At 44.1% G+C, this 19,850-nt stretch overlaps 1 protein-coding gene across 3 annotated transcripts in view; it reads left to right on the top strand.

Moving 5' to 3' along the window:
- Positions 1-294: 294 nt before the first annotated feature.
- Positions 295-19,850, top strand: part of CREBBP (CREB binding protein) — a 185,104-nt gene continuing 165,548 nt past the window's right edge. For all 3 annotated transcript variants that reach the window (XM_024215113.3, XM_024215114.3, XM_024215112.3), the window contains exon 1: positions 295-698. In XM_024215113.3, coding sequence (XP_024070881.2) covers positions 614-698 — 85 coding nt within the window. In that variant the 5' untranslated portion in view covers positions 295-613. The remainder of the gene's footprint in view (positions 699-19,850) is intronic.

The following is a 19,850-nucleotide window of genomic DNA, read 5'->3' as shown; positions in this document are numbered from 1 at the left end:
CCGCACGGAGCGCCGCGGAGGGGCAGACGGGCTCGGCCAGCGGGGCAGCGCCAGCCGGGGGGCGAGCCGGGCGCCGCCGCCGGGACCGGGAGCAGTGGCCGCCGCGGCCGCCGCGCTGCGCTCATTGTTTTTCTTGCCGGCGGTGGCGGCTGCTCCTGGGCGGGCGGGGGTCGAGGGGCCGAGTGAGGGCCCGGCGCGGGGCCGGGGTGAGTCCCCCGCTCGGAGGGGAGGGGACGGGGCGAGGAGGAGCGGGGTGGGGGGGCGCTATGCTCCCTGAGTGACTGACTGAGCCGCCATCCGGGCACCTCCTCGCTCGGCAGGGAGGGGGAGCGGCCGGGAGGAGCGAGCCAGGCAGGGAGGGGGCGCTGGGCTCTCTCCCTACCCCGCCCCGAGCCCTCCTCCCTGCGGCCTGCTGCGGCGGCGGCCCGGCCCGGGCATGGGGCAGCGGGGGCCGCCGCCGGCCGAGCACTGAGCGGCGCTGTTGCTCGGCCGAGTTTTCCCGGGCGCTCCGCGCGGAGTCTCTGCTGGCGGCTGCCCGAGGCCGGGAGCGCAGGATCCGGGCGGCCCCGGCGGGCGGCGCGGGGCTGGAGCTGTGACCGCCGAGCCGGCTACCATGGCGGAGAACTTACTGGACGGGCCGCCCAACCCCAAGCGAGCCAAGCTCAACTCGCCGGGCTTCTCCGCCAGCGACAGCACAGGTGAGGGGGTCGGGGGCAGAGGGGGACGGGTGGGTAGCGCAGCGCAGCTCCACTTCTTCGGAACCGGGCAGGGGGCGGTTTCATGGGGGTCGCTTATACACCAAAGCCGCCGCCTCCTTGGGGTGCGCGCAGCATTCCCTAGGTGCAGACCCTGCCCCGAGATCGGGAGAAACGAGCCTCCCCGCGGAACCTGCCGGGGTGACTCGCACTTAGCGGGGTCCCCGCCCCCCTGCCAGCTGACAGGGCAGGAGCGGAGGCTGCCCTGCCGGAGAGCTACAGCCTACAGCTGACTCCCGGGGCTCGTCCAGCTGAGCTCCATGGTCGCTCGGTCGGAACCTGTGTGTAACTTCAGCCCGTAACCATAGACCTATGAACAGTGAAGGGCTCTAGGGCGTAGTAAGAGCTGACGGAAGCGAGGGGGATTGTTCCAGCCTCACCTTGCGCTTGTTTGTGCCTGAGAAACAAGTATAAGTTAACGATAGAGCCAACCAGAACTTTAGAATTTCTATATTTTTCTCGGACTGAGGCAACATCTTCAAAGGCCTTTTTGGTTTCTCAGGTAAACGTGTATTCAGACAGATTTATTCCTGCATAGCCTGTGCATGTATAACTTTGTCAAAACCGCATAGTTACCCAGTGTGATGGAATAACTCCTATCTGTTCAGAAATGCCGTATAAATATGTGGGAATCAGTGTGAAGTGCTTCAGAGAAGTACAGTAGGTGTTTTTCGTTCACAGTAACTGCTTTCAAAAGTTTTGGCTTTGGACAATAGTGTTTTTTTCAGAGCATATGATGTCGTTTTTAAACACCCTGGGTCAGAGTATTTTATGGGCTGTCAAATTTCCTCCCTTAAAATATAATTCTATGCAGTACACACGCATTTCTTTTGTGTGTGCATCCAGTTTAATCCTTGAATGTATTATCATGACCCTGTTCTTAACTAAAAACTGGGTTTAATAAATGGTTGACTCAGTCTGCTCTGAGCAGTTTTCCTTAAAAAAAAAAAAGTGCATATCTTGTTAAGCATTTCAGTTGTATGGTACATTATCTTGTATATATGAAAACACCCCCACTAGTTTTGTAATGTTTGCACATTAATGTGGTGTAAATTTGACAGCAGGTTGTCTTTCAGCCATCTTTGCTGTTTCTCTGAGCCTTTCACATAACAGGTGGGGAGCAGAGGAACACTTGAAAAAGAAAATGTACAAAAATTGGCAAAAGAAGTCTAGGTCAGGTGTAGTACTTAGCCATTTTAAGTCTGTTTTTGGAACTGACTGGAGTTGACAGTGAATGACAGTACGCACTACTGTGAAATGCACCATGTAAACTAAAAAAATTGAAATAACTTTTTCTACTCTTTCAGTCACTTTAGGTTGTAACAATAATAGGTAAAATATTTGAAACTGAATTTTAAAGGTGATAATTTTGGATGTTCTAATTTTAAAGAGAAACTATGTGCCAATTTTGCATGTGGGTAGTCTCTAAACAGAATCACTCCGGTAGATAAAGTTAAGCATGTGCAAAAGTGTTTGCGGAATTAGGGCCTTGGTCAATGGAAAAATGACAGTGTCAGAGTAAGTACTACGTCTGACAAATAGGAATATCTCAGTAGGCACAATGTCGAAAATAACTTTAAAGACAAAAATTAAGATTAAAAAAGTTGCAGGTAGCATTGGTTTTGTTGTTGATCTTAAGTATCTTGAAAGTGCTTTTTCCAATTAAATTTTTTTATATTTGTTGCCACTGCTAGTAGGCAATACAAATTATTAGGGTTCTTATGTAAAATATTACTCAAAACTCTGAACTTAAAATGGGATCTTCTTGCCTGTTGGTTTAATAACAAAGTTGTGTTGCAACTGTGAAAGTTGCCTTTGACCAGTTGCTCTGGTTGATGCTTTTGAGGGCACATCACTCAAACCTAGCAGGCTGTATATTCTGCTGTTGAATGATGGATAAAGCCTCAGTCCTGGAAATGCTTACAGTCATGCTTAATTTTACTATTGTGAGTAGTCCCATTGCAGGATTGGACTAAATATTTAATGAAAATACCATTATTTATAGCTAAGTTCTCCCTTGTTTCTCTTTCACATGCTGCTTTCTGTAGCAGTTAGTAGATTTAAGCAGCCCGTTTTCCTTGAGATTAGAATATGTAGAATTTTGGTTCTTTCCATTTATTCTAGGGTGATGTAAGAATTGTTTGAGGCAAATCTTCCTTAGTGTATTGGAGTAATGTTTGTGTGATTGAAGTTAGTTAGAAGTCTTGTGAACTTTTTTGTTAATGTCATAGTTCTGTAAATTTTAAAGTTACACTTTGATTTAGCATTTTATTAACAGTAGAAAATCAAGGTATATTGATAGAATTAATACAGTGTATATGTCATAAGTCAGTATATTAGTTGGATTACTAAGGTGCTTGTGTTCTTAGAACAGCAAGACAGTACACTAATCAAAGCTAGTTACTGGGAATACAGCTAGCTGCCCACTAATTGCCAAGTTTCATCCATATAACTAAGCTAATGAGTTTTTAAAATATCCATGGGAAAGGGTTTTCATTTATCTACCTAACCAGGAGAAAGGATCAATGCGTTTTGTTTCTATATAATTATTTCTTTCTTAAATACTAAGTGACTTTCTTGTTGCACAACTTTAAGCATTTAACTCTCATTTCATCTGGTATTTATTTCATAACACCTAAGTTGCAAAGTCTTTATAAAAATATTTAATGTAAAAAGTAGGTTTATGGTAACTTGGTTATTGCAGTCTGTTAATTTTAATCTTTGAGGGCCATAATCATTTAGTATGTTGTCAGTATTCACATTTTGGCATGATGTACAGTAAACCATCCAGATTTTTAAATTAACATCTCTGGAGCCAATGCATGCTGTGTGGGCACTGATGATATATTAATTAGTAGCATTTTATATAAAGATGTAGCAAAATGGGCATTCCTTAAAATGCCTAAAAGCACCAATATAATGTGGGTGCTTTTTTTTTTTTTTTTTTTTTTCCTACTGTATACTATGGTGCAAACAAGGGAATGCATCTGTATTTGTTAAATGCCTTGCAAACTTTTGGTGCTGTAGAAATATATTATTTTCAAGAACTAATAATTATAGTCATTCAAATTGTTTTATTTTATAATCTTTAAAATTTTTAATGTTTACACTCACATGATTTAGGGAAGTTAGGATGGCTCAAGTGAGTTAATAAGTTGCAGTTTCAACATTGAATTGCCTGGTGTTTTTACAACTTCAAATTATGTACTGATTGATTAATAATTATGTCTGTTTCTTAAACATCCAAACAAGTAGTTGTGACAATTAATGAAGTTTTGTGACTGTCCGGTGTGTAAATTTTAAACATAAATATTTGAGTATATTTCAAATTATTTAAAATAGAAAAAAAATGACCTTGTTATTAATTAATCTGCATACTTTTAAATTAGCTGTATTTCCTATTCATTATTTTTTTAACTAAAACACTTTTAAGAAGTATACGCATTTTACTTTGACCTTTTTTTTTCTGCACTGTACCCAAGAAATATGGATATGCACTTCAGGTATCATTTCTTTCAGTTTAAAAGAAGTTAGTTTAATAAAAATCATCCAGCTTTTAAGGCCCTGGAATCTTTAAGATAATACCTTCTATTTAAATTAAACCAGACTATGGGAGTAAATATTCATGTACCTAACTGTGAATTCATATGACTTTACAAAGTGGTTTAAACCTATCTCCTTTTGTGTGCCATGTTAACATTTGTGTATATATACTTTAAAAGCATTAACTGTTATGCACAGCTAATAAAATTTGCTTCCATGAAACTTACTGCCTGTATGATCAAATGTGCATACACAAAAGGTCACTTATACAATACAAGACTTTCTTGGATTTACATGCACAGTCCCAACAGTAGATAGCGCATTTGAATTCTGCTGAGAAAAAATTATGAAATAAATGCTTCTTGGGGGGGGAAAAAGGTACAGATGAAGAACAAATGCTTTATATTGTGTTTTTAAATTGTTCTATAGAATGTATTACATTTATTTGCAACGCATTGCATTCCATTATCCTGAAAACTTTTCCCATGACACTTAAAGCATAAAATGTGGTTATAGTCAGAAAAATAAAGCTCAATCTTTTGCAGGTATATTGGTTCTTAAGGCTGGCCAGGTATATGTATAGTGGTTGGGAGCAGGGGAGGGAATCATGAAAGGAGACATGTTTAAGTGGGTTGAACTAATTTTTTTTTTTTTTTTTTAATGATTTTATCATGTCAAAAAGTTTCTTCCCCATGGACCTATAGAACTCAGTGCCATAAGATGTAATTCAGACCAAGAGCTCAGTAGGATTCAAAAATGGATTATGTGTTTGGATGAGAACACCCAGAGTTACACTAGATAGGATAAAAATATATAAATGAGATAAAAACTTATGCGTTGGGATATAAGAAAAACATACTAACAGCATGATGTTCAGAAGAGAAATTCCACTTGGCATCTTATTCCAAAATGATCCATTATGGGGTTTCTCACACTGTCCTCTAAAGCATATGATGATATCCTGTGTCAGAGGTAGGATACTAAATGGATTACAGGTATGATCTTGCATGGAAGTTCATATGGGAGGTATTTTGTGTTTTGCATTGTTAATTTGGAATTCATTTTGAAATTATATTTTGAATTCTAATTGTACATGTGCCCAGAAGTTTATCAATGGGTGCATTTTTTATGGCTTTATAAATTTCAGGATAAATTCTGCCTTGTGCTGTGGAACAGACACATTACCCATGTGTAATCCTCTGCAGAACATAGACAGGAATCTAGGGCAGGGGTTCTCAAACTGGGGGTCGCGAAGTTATTCCGAGGTCGTGAGCTGTCAATATTCACCCCAAACCCCGCTTTGCCTCCAGCATTTATAATGGTGTTAAATACATAAAAAAGTGTTTTTAATGTTTGGGGGTGAGGGGATGTCGCACTCAGAAGCTTGCTATGTGAAAGGGGTCACCAGTAAAAAAAAAAAAAAAGTTTGAGACCCACTGATCTAGGGGGTTGTGGATGAGGGGGCACACTTTGCTGCACCTTTGAGGTCTCCTGCTATCTGTTAGGGTAATTCTTGAAGTTTTCTTTGTAGAGGTGATTCAATTTCTATTCCTGCTGTAGTTTCCTGACTTGGTCATAACCATGTGTCCATACCATCACAGTTATTTCCACAGCAATCAATGTGATGTATCAAACAGAATGTTATGACTTCAGATGAAGAATAAGCAGTCAGAAGAGATGAACTATTAAACAATGATCTTGTTTTCATGCAAATGTCTCTAATAATAAAATGTGAAGAAAGATGCATACAAAAATCTTGCTACATAAGCAGAATTTTGTTTTTATGAAACATCAGCAGAAGAAATTCAGGTTATGGCCCTGTACGGTGAAATAACTGGGACAGCTTAGGAATCTGACATATTCTTCTTTACTTGGTTTACACTTTCAACTTGAAAAACTTCTGTTAATTCGTGCATGTTATAAGCATCATAAACTGTGTGAAAACCAGAAGAGAACTGGTTTCAGAGTGGTAGCTGTGTTAGTCTGTATCGACAAAAACAATGAGGAGTCCTTGTGGCACCTTAGAGACTAAGGACTCCTCATTGTTTTTGCAGAAGAGAACTGTCATCTTAATTACTGCTGCAAATTACTAAATATTAAATTCTGAACCAGATGTAATTAATACAGTCTGTCACGACTCCACTTCATCTTGCATTTACCTTCTCCTTTGGCACACAAGAGAAAAATAAGTTCCTACTCCAAAATTTAAACCGCTTGGTAAATACAATGTACACTTTTAGTGCAATAACTTTTCAGTATTCATATAATAACAGGTGTATAAGCATAGTATCAAGTATGACCTGGTGAGAACTCCCAGAGTAAGTCTGATACAGTAACTCCTCACTTAACATTGTAGTTATGTTCCTGAAAAATGCGACTTTAAGCGAAAGGATGTTAAGCGAATCCAATTTCCCCATAAGAATTAATGTAAAGGGGGGCGGGGGGGAGGGTTAGGTTCCAGGGAATATATATATATTTTTTGCCAGACAAAAGGCATTATATGCAATTTAATACAGGTATTTAAAAGGCTGGCAGCCCCCCCATCAGCTCCCCTACGCCCCGCCCCCCCAGCGCCTCTCACCCGTCCGCGGACCCTGCGGATCAGTGCCTTCCCCCTGCTCCTCTCGCCTCCTGCCCACGGCAATCAGCTATCTTGCGGTGTTCAGGAGGCTGGGGGGAGGAGTGAGGCTGCGGGGGGCGGGGGGGGCATAGGGGAGCTGCCAGCTGTGGACAAAGCTGGCAGCTCCCCTATGCCCCCTATGTGGACATAGGGAGCATTGCACAACTTTAAACGACCATGTTCTGTAATGGAGCAGGGACGTAACATCAAAAGAACGTTAAACAAGAGGACGTTAAGTGGGGAGTTACTGTATAGCAAAATGAACTGTTTTGTCTGAGAGATGAAAGGCCTACATCATCCCCACCAATCACATAGGTAGAAATAATTTAGTTCTTATCTGTTGTTAAAAGCATATTTGGTGCAACGTTTTGGGGCAGCAGCCTTCTCTTGCGCAGTGAGAAGGAAGTTGGAGCATCCTAGGTCAGGATTACTAGGATAGTAAATACATTTTTCTGCCATATATAAGCAGGCATCTCGCTATTTCAGGAGTTACCCTTATTCATAATGATAAATTGGGGTGTGTTCACTTCCTCTTTGTGTAATTTCTGCTTTTGTGTACTCTTATGGGATAAAGCCGTGAATTAATACAAAACTAGGATCTTGTAAATATTGAATTTGAATCTATTTTGTAATAGCAACAGTCTTTTTATTTTTTTCTAAATTTCAGAGATGCAGTTCAAAGATATACACAATCTTTGTATCCTTATACAGGATAAGGGCCAATGAGGGGTTGACCATCTTGATGGTGCTGACTAACCTCAACTCATTGAAATAAATGGGAATTGAGACTACTTGGCTTCTTGCAGGTTCAGGACCATAGTGCTTTACACAGGGTTGACTATCATTCTGGTATGATGATGTTGGTATTTTTATGCAGCACATTGAAAGTTGAAGGTTTCTTACAGTAAAGTGTATAAAATCACTGTTTCCAAGTCTACTGTGGGCATGTGATCTCTTTCTTATGTATATTTGGTATATGCTTCAGTGCTGTACGCTTTTGCACAGGCTCTCAAAGCTAAGTTGCCAAGCAAAGGAAAAAGTGCCCTTCAGGGATTTAGAATTTAACATAAAAATACAACATTTGAGGCCACATTTATACAGCCTAGAGGAGCAGTAAAGAACATAAGTTTTTGTTTCATTGTTAATTTTTACAATATGTCATGGGTTTGCTGGTTTATAATGTTGCTTAAAATTATCCTTTATAGTAGGTTACGGTAACAATGATTAAATTACATCCAAATATGTGTATTGTATATCTATATTAAGAAGACAGTTTGTGGGAGAGACTTTCAGAATATAATGTGTATATATAATGAGGGTATAGTTGCATTAAATTGATGTATCCTTTTAGATGAAGGAATGTAAACCCCACATTTCCTTGAATGGAAAGAAATGCTTTAGGAGCTTTTGTGATTCAAAAGGAGATATGAGCAGGTAGACTTTTCACCCCTTTAATATTGCCAGTTGCTGAAAAAATAATTTGAAGCTAATTTAAAAACAAAATAAACAGTAACTATTGTGCTACATGTCTGACGTTTGACAGTAATTTTACAGTTATGCAGCACTACAAATATTTGCCTGGCAAGAGAATTTCCTCCCCTTGAGTTAGTATCTGTTCATTCTTCAGAGGTGGGTTGTGTCTCCTTCACTGCACTATGTGGAGGCTGCAGAGCTGTCAGTTTATGGAGGGTAAACCAAAGGGACTCGTCTGTTGACTTTCTGTCCCATACAGTTTGTGCATTTCATGCTCCTTTCAGTAAGAGCCAGCTTTTAATTTTAAACTGTCTTTTCTCATAACTCCACCTTTTTAGAAGAACAGAATCAACTTAAAATTTGTGTGTGAAAATGTTTTACCTGCTGTTACAAGCAAGGCTGAAAAAATGCATTCACTGTGTCACTTGTGGTGAGACAGGAAGCTTTCCTAGGTGAGTGACAAATTTTGAGATTTCATTTTAAAACCCTGAAATTTCTAGTCTTTATGGCTGTAAAGATAAGCTTACACTAAGTTTATGTTTGGAACTAATAGTGTGTCGTCTTGGTCAGTGGATAGATAGCTTCAGTGCCCTTGCTGCTGTTCAGAGCTTTTGCAAGCTACAGCAAATAAAAAATGACATGTTTTTTGGCTGTAGCTTTTCGGAATCCAGTGGGCAGCTTGATGTGACAAATCACATCAGTTTTGCTGATGCTTTTGAAATATGAGGAATAGCAGAGGGAGGATCTGGAATTACTCACTGGACCAGAGGGACTGAGAGGATCTGAGTAGTGAAGATACCCCTCTAGCAGCAGCCAGAGAAGGGATGGAGCTGTGGAGAATGCACATCACTCAGCAGCAGGAGGCTCTTTGGTGTCCGAGGGAAGCAGAGCAAGTGTGCTGCTTTTACCTTTCAGCTGTTAGATAAAGTTTTTGTGGAATCCAATTGAGACACCTAACCAGAGGTTGATTTGAAAGATGATTACTCCCTACTCCAATGATGAGTCTATGGCAAGCATCTTGATAGAAATTCCACTGCTATCTTCTTTCCGGCAGCTCGAGGTAGGGGAAGGTTGGTTTCTCACCTGGGTGTTACCCCCGTTTTTCATTTTTACTTCTGGCTGTTAACTGTGAATGTTAACTGGAGTTATTGGAGTGAAGGGTTTTTTAACCCTGACTGGTATTCTTAAACCTCAGGCTAGTACATGTCAGGTAAATTTTTGAAATAGCAAATGTGACCCTTTATATTATAGAAAAAAACATTTTTTTATCTAAATCTTTCAATTATTTTACTTTGTGCAATCAGTTTCAGTATTTGAGGAGTCAGTTCCTCCTTTGTTTGGGTTTTGCACACAGCAGCCAGGGACAGGGCAATTTTTTTTTTTTTAAAAATAGGAAAATGTTGGCCCTGAAATTACTTTTAACTCATATTTTGAGGTTAACTACATTTTGAGTTAGGAGTGTCCTTTTTATCTCTGACTATTTACACCACACATCTCCACTTTTACCCAAAGATCTGAGTGCCATTCCTCTTGTCTGGGACACCACTGTGCTGCTAGAAGAGAAAATGGCAGTATAAAAGGAGACCATCCCTGCCCAAAGGTCAAAGTCACCCTCTCTGTTATATTGGGGGTTTGGAGGGAGACTGTTCTGTGCTCATGGCCTCGCTCTGTTTGTGGCCCTCTTCTCAATAGCCTCCCTAATAAGCTGGATTCTTTTGTAAAGATGGACCTATTCATGGTATCAGTTTTATTTCTCTAGAGTAACCATAGAAGAGAGCCTTGGTAACTGATGCACTGGTTCAGAAATGGACAGACCAGATTCTGTCTTTCAAGAAAGGTGTTCAGAAGTTCAAGTGCAAAGGAGTCTGGATAGTTATCCAGTCACCTATTCTGTTATTCAGGCTGTGGCTTACAAGATTCCATTTTCAAGATAAGTACTACTTTTGCATGCAGTCATTTTTACACAGTTTTTTTCAAGAAAAAAAATCCACCAACCAGGTATACCCCAAGAGTTGGAAAAAATTCATATTCTGCTGTAGAAAAGCCAGGTGTTTTTCAGGAAAAAATCAAATCAGTTGTTTTTTAAATTGTTCATTTTCTTTGAACATCTATTACACTCATTCATTTAAATGAATATAGTATGTGTATCTGTTATATAATTTTGATACTAGAAATAGGCTCTAATATTTTTGTGCATGAAATTTTAACTGTTCTAAAAAGTTGAGTGTTGAGAACCTAAGTGTGCTTACGCCTGTTAGGAAACAATAAGAGTTTTATTAAACTGTCTGGGTGCCTAGAGGCGATGGGAATGGGACAGACTGGAGAGAGCAGCATGGTTAGTGGGTTTGTGTTCATCTTGGAAATCCAACATTGAAACAGATCAGTGGAAGGTTGTGCCATAAAATCTGAAATGTCCCACCCTGATTTTGGTAGTTTCACCTGTCCGTTATGCTAAATAGCATCAAATGAACAATTAAAAAAAAAAACAGTTGAAGTATTTTGCTCAGAATATAATCTTCCAGGAAGATCTAAGCTTGTATAACCACTAAATACTGCATATGGAAAAACAGGAAAAAATAAACAAAGAGCTAAAGAATCAACAGTGATATTAATGGCTGGTGGTTGGTTGAACACAAGAAATGATCTGATAATAGTAGTAAGTATTCATACAATGGAAAATGTGTCCCTTCTAAATGCTATTGATTCTCTCTTTGAGAAGCAAATGGCAGCGTAAGTATCCAAGCTGCTGAAGATGCCATACAAGAATGGAGAAAAAAGTGTGATAAATAAGTCTTTTTCCTTTTTTCTCAGTATACAAACAAAAAATGAAAATAGATTAGAGAACTTCTCAGGTGCAGCCATCCAAACATCTAATGCATGAATATTCCATACACTATTTACTACTGTCTCCACAAGGCTTTATACCTAACGTACAGTGTAGAAGCTTTGTCTCTGCAACAGCCATCAGGTCCAAGATTACAAGATTTATCCCAGGCATGAAATATATCATGATTTTTCCCGACTTTCTCCACTCTAAAACCAGCTACAGTTTTTTTTTATTGCTTTAACCCCAATCTCAGAATCCTTTGTAGGATTAGGGTTGAGGTGCCTTGGATGGATATTGAGTGGAGTGAATCATAGAATCCTAGAAGATTAGGGTTGGAAGAGACCTCAGGAGGTCATATAGTCCAACCTGCTGCTCAAAGCAGGACCAACCCCAACTAAATCATCCCAGCCAGGGCTTTGTCAAACCGGGCCTTAAAAACCTCTAAAGATGGAGATTCCACAGCCTCCTAGTGAAATAGTTTTTCTAGTATCCAACCTAGACTTCCCCCAGAGTGCTTCAGCTTCTTGCCCCTTCCCTTCTGTCCCTCCCTCCTGCACTGCTCTGCTTCAAGGACGCATAATTGTAAAATGGCATGAAGCCATTTGAGTGATTTGATGGGGGAGGATGGGGTGCAGGTGGTCCAAAGTAGTTGACTTTTTTCCATTTTTAAGCATACTTTCCTGGAGCAGAGTGTGGGTTGTGGGTTTTTGGGGGGGGGGGGGTCACTAAGTGGCATTGGGGGCAGCATGGCAGAATGAGGGAGCAGAGCTTCTACTTTCCTCTCATTTCACTTTCCCTTAGAACCTAGTAACTGCTGGGGTTTTGGCAAGTTTAGCATTGTCTATTGCCCCTTGGAGGCACAATCTCAGTTTGAGACATGCTGATCTAGATGTATGAAGTACCTTAATCTCTATCAAAGACTGTCTTTCCCTCCCCCCACTAATCCCATCAGCACTGCTCACTATAGCCCACCTGTTAAGGATAGGAGACACTAACCTGAGGGTATGTCTACACTACGAGGGTAGTTCGATTTCACTTAAATCGAATATGTGGAATCGATATTACAAAGTCGAACGTGTGTGTCCACACTAAGGACAGTAATTCGACTTTGTGAGTCCACACTAACGGGGCAAGCGTCGACATTGGAAGCGGTGCACTGTGGGCAGCTATCCCACAGTTCCCGCAGTCCCCGCTGCCCATTGGAATTCTGGGTCGAGCCGCCAATGCCTTCTGGGTAAAAAAATGTGTCGAGGGTGCTTTTGGGTAACTGTCGTCATCCGTCCGTCACTACCGACCGACCTCCCTCCCTCCCTGAAAGCGCCGGCGGGAAATCAGTTCGCGCACTTTTCTGATCAGTGACAGTGCGGACGCCACAGCACTGCGAGCATGGATCCCGCTGCGACCATCGCTGCAGTTGTGGCCGTTCTCAACGCCTCGCAGCTTATCATACACCTTTCCCTGAGGCAGATGCAGAGAAATCAGGCGAGGAGGCTACGGCACCGGCGTGAGGGCCTGAAGTCGGAGAGTAGCACAGAGCTGTCAGAAACCACGAGCCCCAGCGCCCAGGACATCACGGTGGCAATGGGTCATGTGGATATTGTGGAACGGAGATTCTGGGCCCGGGAAACAAGCACGGACTGGTGGGACCGCATAGTGCTGCAGGTCTGGGATGAATCCCAGTGGCTGCGAAACTTTCGCATGCGGAAGGGGACTTTCCTCGAACTTTGTGAGTTGCTGTCCCCTGCCCTGAAGTGCAAGGACACCCGCATGCGAGCAGCCCTGACTGTCCAGAAGCGAGTGGCCATAGCCCTCTGGAAGCTTGCAACGCCGGACAGCTACCGGTCAGTCGCGAACCACTTTGGCGTGGGCAAATCTACCGTGGGGGTTGTTGTCCTGCAAGTAGCCAAGGCAATCGTCAAGGTACTGCTGTCAAAGGTAGTGACCCTGGGAAACGTGCAGGCCATCATAGATGGCTTCGCTGCGATGGGATTCCCAAACTGCGGTGGGGCTATAGATGGGACTCACATCCCTATCCTGGGACCGGGCCACCAGGCCAGCCAGTACATCAATAGAAAGGGCTACTTTTCAATGGTGCTGCAAGCACTGGTGGACCATCGGGGACGGTTTACAAACATCTACGTCGGATGGCCGGGCAAGGTTCATGACGCTCGCGTGTTCAGGAACTCTGGTCTGTTTAGACGGCTGCAGGAAGGCATTTACTTCCCGGACCACAAGATAACTGTTGGGGATGTGGAGATGCCTACAGTGATCCTCGGGGACCCAGCCTACCCGCTAATGCCCTGGCTCATGAAGCCCTATACTGGGGCCCTGGACACTGCACAAGAACTCTTCAACTACCGGCTGAGCAAGTGCAGAATGGTGGTGGAGTGTGCTTTTGGCCGTCTCAAAGGGAGATGGAGAAGCTTACTGACTCGCTGTGATCTCAGCGAAACCAATATCCCCATCGTTATTGCAGCTTGCTGTGTGCTCCACAATCTCTGTGAGAGCAAGGGGGAGACCTTTATGTCGGGGTGGGAGGTTGAGGCAAATAGCCTGGCTGCTGATTACGCCCAGCCAGACAGCCGGGCGATTAGAAGAGCCCAGCGGGACGCGCTGTGCATCCGGGAGGCTTTGAAAGCCAGTTTCAAGGCTGAGCAGGGTACCCAGTGACTTTTAAGTTTGTGGACACAGAAGCTGAACTTGCCCCCGTTTCTTTACCCAGTTGCCGTCGACTATCCTCTCCAGTTACATACCCGCTTCACCCCCTTCCCAAAAAACAAAATCTGTTCTGTTTTGTTAATGGACACCGTTGTCTTTATTACTGTTTTCGCGGGAATGTTTTAAACCTGGGACGCAGACTGTGGCGGGGGGCGGGTTTAGTGTTGTGATGCAAATGATGCTTCTAAACTCCAGGAATGACAGGCTCCGCGGTGGTCGACTGGTTGTTTCAACGGAGCCTGCCAGCCCTCCTGGCCGGGACTGCGTGTATGTGTTGGCTATGTGACTGTCTTGCAGGGGGAGGAGGGTTACAGATCCCCTGCTGCGCGGCTCTGTGATCCAGGGTAAGGACCGCTGCATAAGATCTGTAACTGCCCTCCCCCGCCACCAAGTCACAGAGCAACACCCCCCCCCCCACCACACAGAACATGAAAACCACCTCCCAGACTGACCAGGATAACTAGTCACTGCACTGTATATGTGCCCTGCTGCTGGACCTGCCCCCTGCTAAAGGTGACTGTCCTGTCCAATTACCAAGCCCCTTCCCCCCCCTTCAGACAGACTCTCATCTAAAAGAAGAGGATGGAAACAATAATGAACAAAAACGTATTTTTTATTAACAACCGCACATGGAACGGGGGGGGTGAAACTTGGACGGGGTCTTGTGTGAGGCGGGTAGGAAAGGACTTTTCAAATTTTGGGGAATGAGAGCCTTCTAGTGGTAGAGCAGTCCGCAGGGGTGGAGTGAAATTTTTCACGGCCCCTTCCGCCCCTCCGTGTTTGGACTTTGGGTGAGGGGGGTATGGGACTTGGTGGCGGGGCAGGGCAGTTAGAGAGAGACTGCAGCGGGGCTCTCTCCTCCTGCCTCCGGTCCTGCAGAACATCCACAAGGCGGCGGAGCGTGTCCGTTTGCTCCCTCATTAGTCCAAGCAGCGTTTGAGTAGCCTGCCTGTCCTCCTGTCGCCACCTCTCCTCCCGTTCCATGTTTGCCCGGTGCATTTGGGACAAGTTCTCCCTCCACTGTGTCTGCTGGGCTGCCTGTGCTCGGGAGCATGCCATTAGTTCAGCAAACATGTCTTCCCGTGTCCTCTTCTTCCTCCTCCTAATGTGCGCTAGCCTCTGGGCAGATGTGGCTGTGGGAATTGGAAAAAGAGAGTGAATTCCTGAGACAGATCAATGTATCTGTGAACAGAGAACATAGTCTTTCTCTGTGAACAAGACCATGCAGAGCACCTATCACACGCGCACTGAGGACAAGGTCGAATTTTTGGCCCTCGCCTACCGTGCCTGCGGTCTTGCTGTGGCGAGCTGAGGAGCAGGGCAGGACACCGGACTTTGTCTAGCTGTCAAACATGGTAAGCCGTAGACTTGTGGCTGCTTAAAACTTTAAGAGTGCCACTGGCCTCCTTTCGCATAGAAAGCAATGCGAGTCTCTGCTGGCAGCAATCCTGCAAGCATGAACTCTGGCCCTGTCCCACCCCCTCGCGGCTGTAAACCGCGTGGCTGTAAACCGGCGGTTGCAGTTCTGTAAAGGGACGGGCAAGCAGTCCCAATACTAACTTTCCCCTACCTAATTCACAGCAGGGAGTCATGCCAGACATCACCCTCCTGAAGATCTCGGAGAGCCAGAAGGAGCGGATGCTTCGTGACAGCCTGCAGAAACCGGGGCCATTTGCTGCAATGCTCTGCAAGGCCATGATCCCCGAGTACCTGCTGGCGTTGTGGCAGGGAAACGTCTCATACCACGGGGGGCCTAACAAGCTCTCCCTGCCCAGGAACCTGCTCATGAGGCTTGAAAAACACCTGCAGGAGACCTATGAGGAGTTCTCCCCGGAGGATGTCGCCTCTATCCCCGGATACATTGACCAGTTTTTGGGTTAGGTGCCCTTGGAGGGACAAAAGAGTGCAGCGTTTTGGGCATTATAATCATGAAGCGGACATTGTGAAATTTTTTGAAAATAGACTATATATTGAAGCGCCCAAAGACAGAGTAATCATGATACACTTTGCACAGATTCCCGTTTTGTTGGACTTTCCTGTTTACATGTTTTGAAGCACTTTACCCACTGTTAATATTTTAAATCTTCCTGTTTTGTTGTAAATAAATGTTTACATGTTTTAAAGCACTTTACCTATTGTTAATATTTTAAATATGCCAGTTATGTTATAAATAAATGTTTAGATATTTAAAACACTTACTGCTTGATCCTTCCCCTGAATCTGTGTCTGGGATAACGGCTGGGGAGGGTTGGTAGGGGATCTCTGTGAGGGTGATGAAGAGCTCCTAGCTGTCGGGCAAATCAGCGCTGTCGACTGCCTCGTCCTCCTCATCTCCTTCCTCCTCTTCCCCGTCCGCTGAGGAACCGGCCGCGGACAATATCCCATCCTCAGAGTCCACGGTCAGGGGTGGGGTAGTGGTGGCGGCCGCACCTAGGATGGAATGCAGTGCCTCGTAGAAACGGGATGTGTGGGGCTGGGATCCGGAGCGTCCGTTTGCCTCTTTGGTCTTCTGGTAGCCTTGTCTCAGCTCCTTGATTTTCACGCGGCACTGCGTTGCATCCCGGCTGTATCCTCTCTCTGCCATGGCTTTAGAGATCTTCTCATAGGTCTTTGCATTCCGTCTTTTGGAGCGCAGCTCGGAAAGCACGGACTCATCTCCCCACACAGCGATGAGATCCAAGACTTCCCGATCAGTCCATGCTGGAGCCCTCTTTCTAGTCTGAGATTGCACGGCCATCTCTGCTGGAGAGCTCTGCATCGTTGCCACTGCTGCTGAGCTCGCCACGGTGTCAAAACAGAAACTGCGATTCAAACTGCCCAGACAGGAAAAGGAATTCAAATTTTCCCGGGGTGTGGCTGGTCAGAGCATCCGAGCTCGGACTGCTGTCCAGAGCGTCAACAGAGTGGTGCACTGTGGGATAGCTCCCGGAGCTATTAGCGTCGAATTCCATCCACACCTAGCCTAATTCGACATGGCCATGTCGAATTTAGCGCTACTCCTCTCGTTGGGGAGGTTTACTGAAATCGATTTAAAGAGAGCTCTATGTCGAACTAAATAGCTTCGTGGTGTGGACGGGTGCAGGGTTAATTCGATATAACGGCGCTAAATTCGACATAAAAGCCTAGTGTAGACCAGGCCTAAGTGACTATGATGTTAAGACCTGCACTTTTTGGATTCACAACCAAGACGTTTTACTTCAGTCTCTTGATAACTGCTGACACTCCTTGGATTTGAAAATGACAGACATAGAAACTAACAGAAAAGTTTGAATGTAAGCAATTGTGTTTGAGATTAGATTTTTTGTGTGTGGGGGGGGTAGGGGGAGTGAGTGTGTTCATCTAACATGAGAATTGGGTCACTTACTCAGCCATTTTGGCAAGGGGTATTTTTTATAGCTGCTGAGAGAATCACTTGCCTTTATGGATTTGTAGCAAAAGTGCATATGCAAACTTGTGTTCTATTGCATTTTATTATAACTATTTTAAAATGGATGTTGTATGTTGATGGGTTGTTTTTTTAGTGAACACAACGCTACCGACTGAAATATAAAAACAGGAAACGGAATCATTATCTTAATGGGAGTTGAATACTGAATGTTTACAGATCTACGGTGTTAAGCTTTATGCTTGTTTTTTCTTACGTGCTTGTTTTTGATTGTCAATAAGGCACGAACATTCCATTGTTTAGAATAGATTTGTCTCATTTTGCAGGGCATCAGGAATGGATAATACCTTTTTAGGTGTTCAGCGGATGTCTTCTGTTGCATTTTCTTATCTTTTGTATTATGTTTATAAAAATTCTTCCAGTCCTTATGGTGTGTGAGTACTTGGCTCTCAGGTCTCCCAAGAGCATGCACAGTGAGCAAGGAAGATGAAACTTAGGGTACTTATGTTATGCTTTCCATCTGTTGGTATCAGAGCTTTGCAAAGCATCATTATCCTCATTTTGTGAATGGAGAAACTGGGTATGTCTGCACTACACAAACTGTACTGGCATAGCTATGCCGTTGTAGACCTGAAGTGTAAATACACCCTACACTGACAAAAAGCTTTTTTTCTGTCCAGTGTAGGAACAACACTTCCCCAAATGAAGTTAGCTGAGTTGATGGAAGCCATCTTGTGTCAGCATCGCTGTATCTACACTGGAAGATGTGTCAGCATAGCTATGTTGGTCAGTGATATGGTTTTTTCAGTCTCCTGACCAACATAGTTGTGTGTAATTTTTCAGTGTAGAGAAGGCCTTAGTTACAGAGAAGTTAGTAGCTAAAACTTCCAAATTTGGGTGCCTACAGGTACACCTAAGCCCATATATAGGCACCTACATAAATGGGAATTGCAGATGCTCAGCACCATTGAAAACTAGGTCATTTATTTAGTTGCCTAAGTATAGATTTGGGTGTCTAGCTTTTTGGCACCAGAGAAAATTTTGGCCTTACTGACTTGCTGAAGACCATGGTTAAGGCTATGACTTTGTCATGGAGGTTACTGGAAGTCATAGAATCTGTGACTTCAGCCCCTGAGGCTGGGAGCTGCAGGGTCCTGTCGCTGCCTGCTGTGGTAGTGAACTGTGAGGTATCCCGCTGCCTGAGGAGCGGGGGGTGCCCGGGCAGCGGGGGTTCCCCGGCAGCTCCCCGACCACCGCGGCGGCTCACCGCCCTGGGGCAGAGGGATACTTGCAGCTCCCCACCGTGGCGGTGGCAGGGGCACCCCCGCAGCCCCCTGCTGCCACAGAGGGGCAGGGGGACACTGGCAGTTCCCCTCTGCGGCAGTGGCAGGGGGGCCCCCGGAGCTCTCCTGCCACAGTGGCATGGCAGCCCCAGGAACTCTGAGCCCCCACGGGTAGTGGGGGCCCCAGAGCTTCCAGCCACCCGCAGCTGCCCCAGTCCCTTCCCAGTTTATCATGGATATTCTTAGTAAAAGTCAGGGACAGGTCACGGGCTTCCGTGAATTTTTCTTTGTTGCCCATGACCTGTCCCTGACTTTTACTAAGAATATCCATGACACAATCTAAGCCTTAACCATGGTTGGTGGCAGTGACTGTTCCCTTTCCCCCCCCGCCCTGTTGCTTTTACTTTCACTTGATTTGAAAAACCAAAACAGAATCTTATATTGTCTTTCCCCATTCTCCTTCTGTTTTCATCTCCTTTTTATTTCTCTTTTTATTCCTCAAGTGTGTAGCATCAGCAATTTTATGAGCCGGGCTTTAAAAAAATGTATACTTCTCTGACATTTGGGAAGTTTGGTTGGGCAAGTGCCATTATCCTCTTCAGCATCTACGTTTTCGTTTAATAATAATAAAAAGGGGGGGGGGGGAGCTTGTAGCCCTTACGGTTTTTATGGTAAGTTTCAAACATGGGCCAGGTGTAAACTGATGCATTATTGTCTTCCTGTGTCTGCAGACAGATGGTTTCATTAGAACTGGAAAAAGTATAGAGAAGGGCAACAAAAATGATTATGGGTATGGAACAACTTCCATATGAGGAGAGATTAAAAAGACTGCAACTGTTCATCTTAGAAAAGAGACTACTAAGGGGCGGGGGTGGATATGACAAAGGTCTATAAAATCATTAATCGTGTGGAGAAAGCGAATAAGGAAGTGTTATTTACCCTTGAATATAATTTCGTTGGGTAACCCCTGGTTCATGGGTTACCCAATGAGATTAAAAGGCAGCAGTTTTTAAAAAAAACAACAAAAGGAAATACTCCTTCACACAATGCACAGTCAACCTATGGAACTCACTTTCAGGGGATTTTGTGAAGGACAAAAATATAATGGGGCTAAAAAAAAAAAAAATTAGATAAGTTCATGGAGGATAGGTCCATGAGTGGCCGTTAGCCAAGATGATTGGATGCAACCTCGTTCTCTGGGTATCCCTAAACCTCTGACTGCAGGAAACTGGGATTGGATGACAGT

Source organism: Terrapene carolina, unplaced genomic scaffold (assembly GCF_002925995.2).
Source record: "Terrapene carolina triunguis isolate 2854851 unplaced genomic scaffold, T_m_triunguis-2.0 Scaffold695, whole genome shotgun sequence".
Taxonomy (NCBI): Eukaryota; Metazoa; Chordata; order Testudines; family Emydidae; genus Terrapene; species Terrapene triunguis.
The sequence above is the reverse complement of the archived record's forward strand: the minus strand, read 5'-3'. Positions and strand labels throughout refer to the sequence as shown.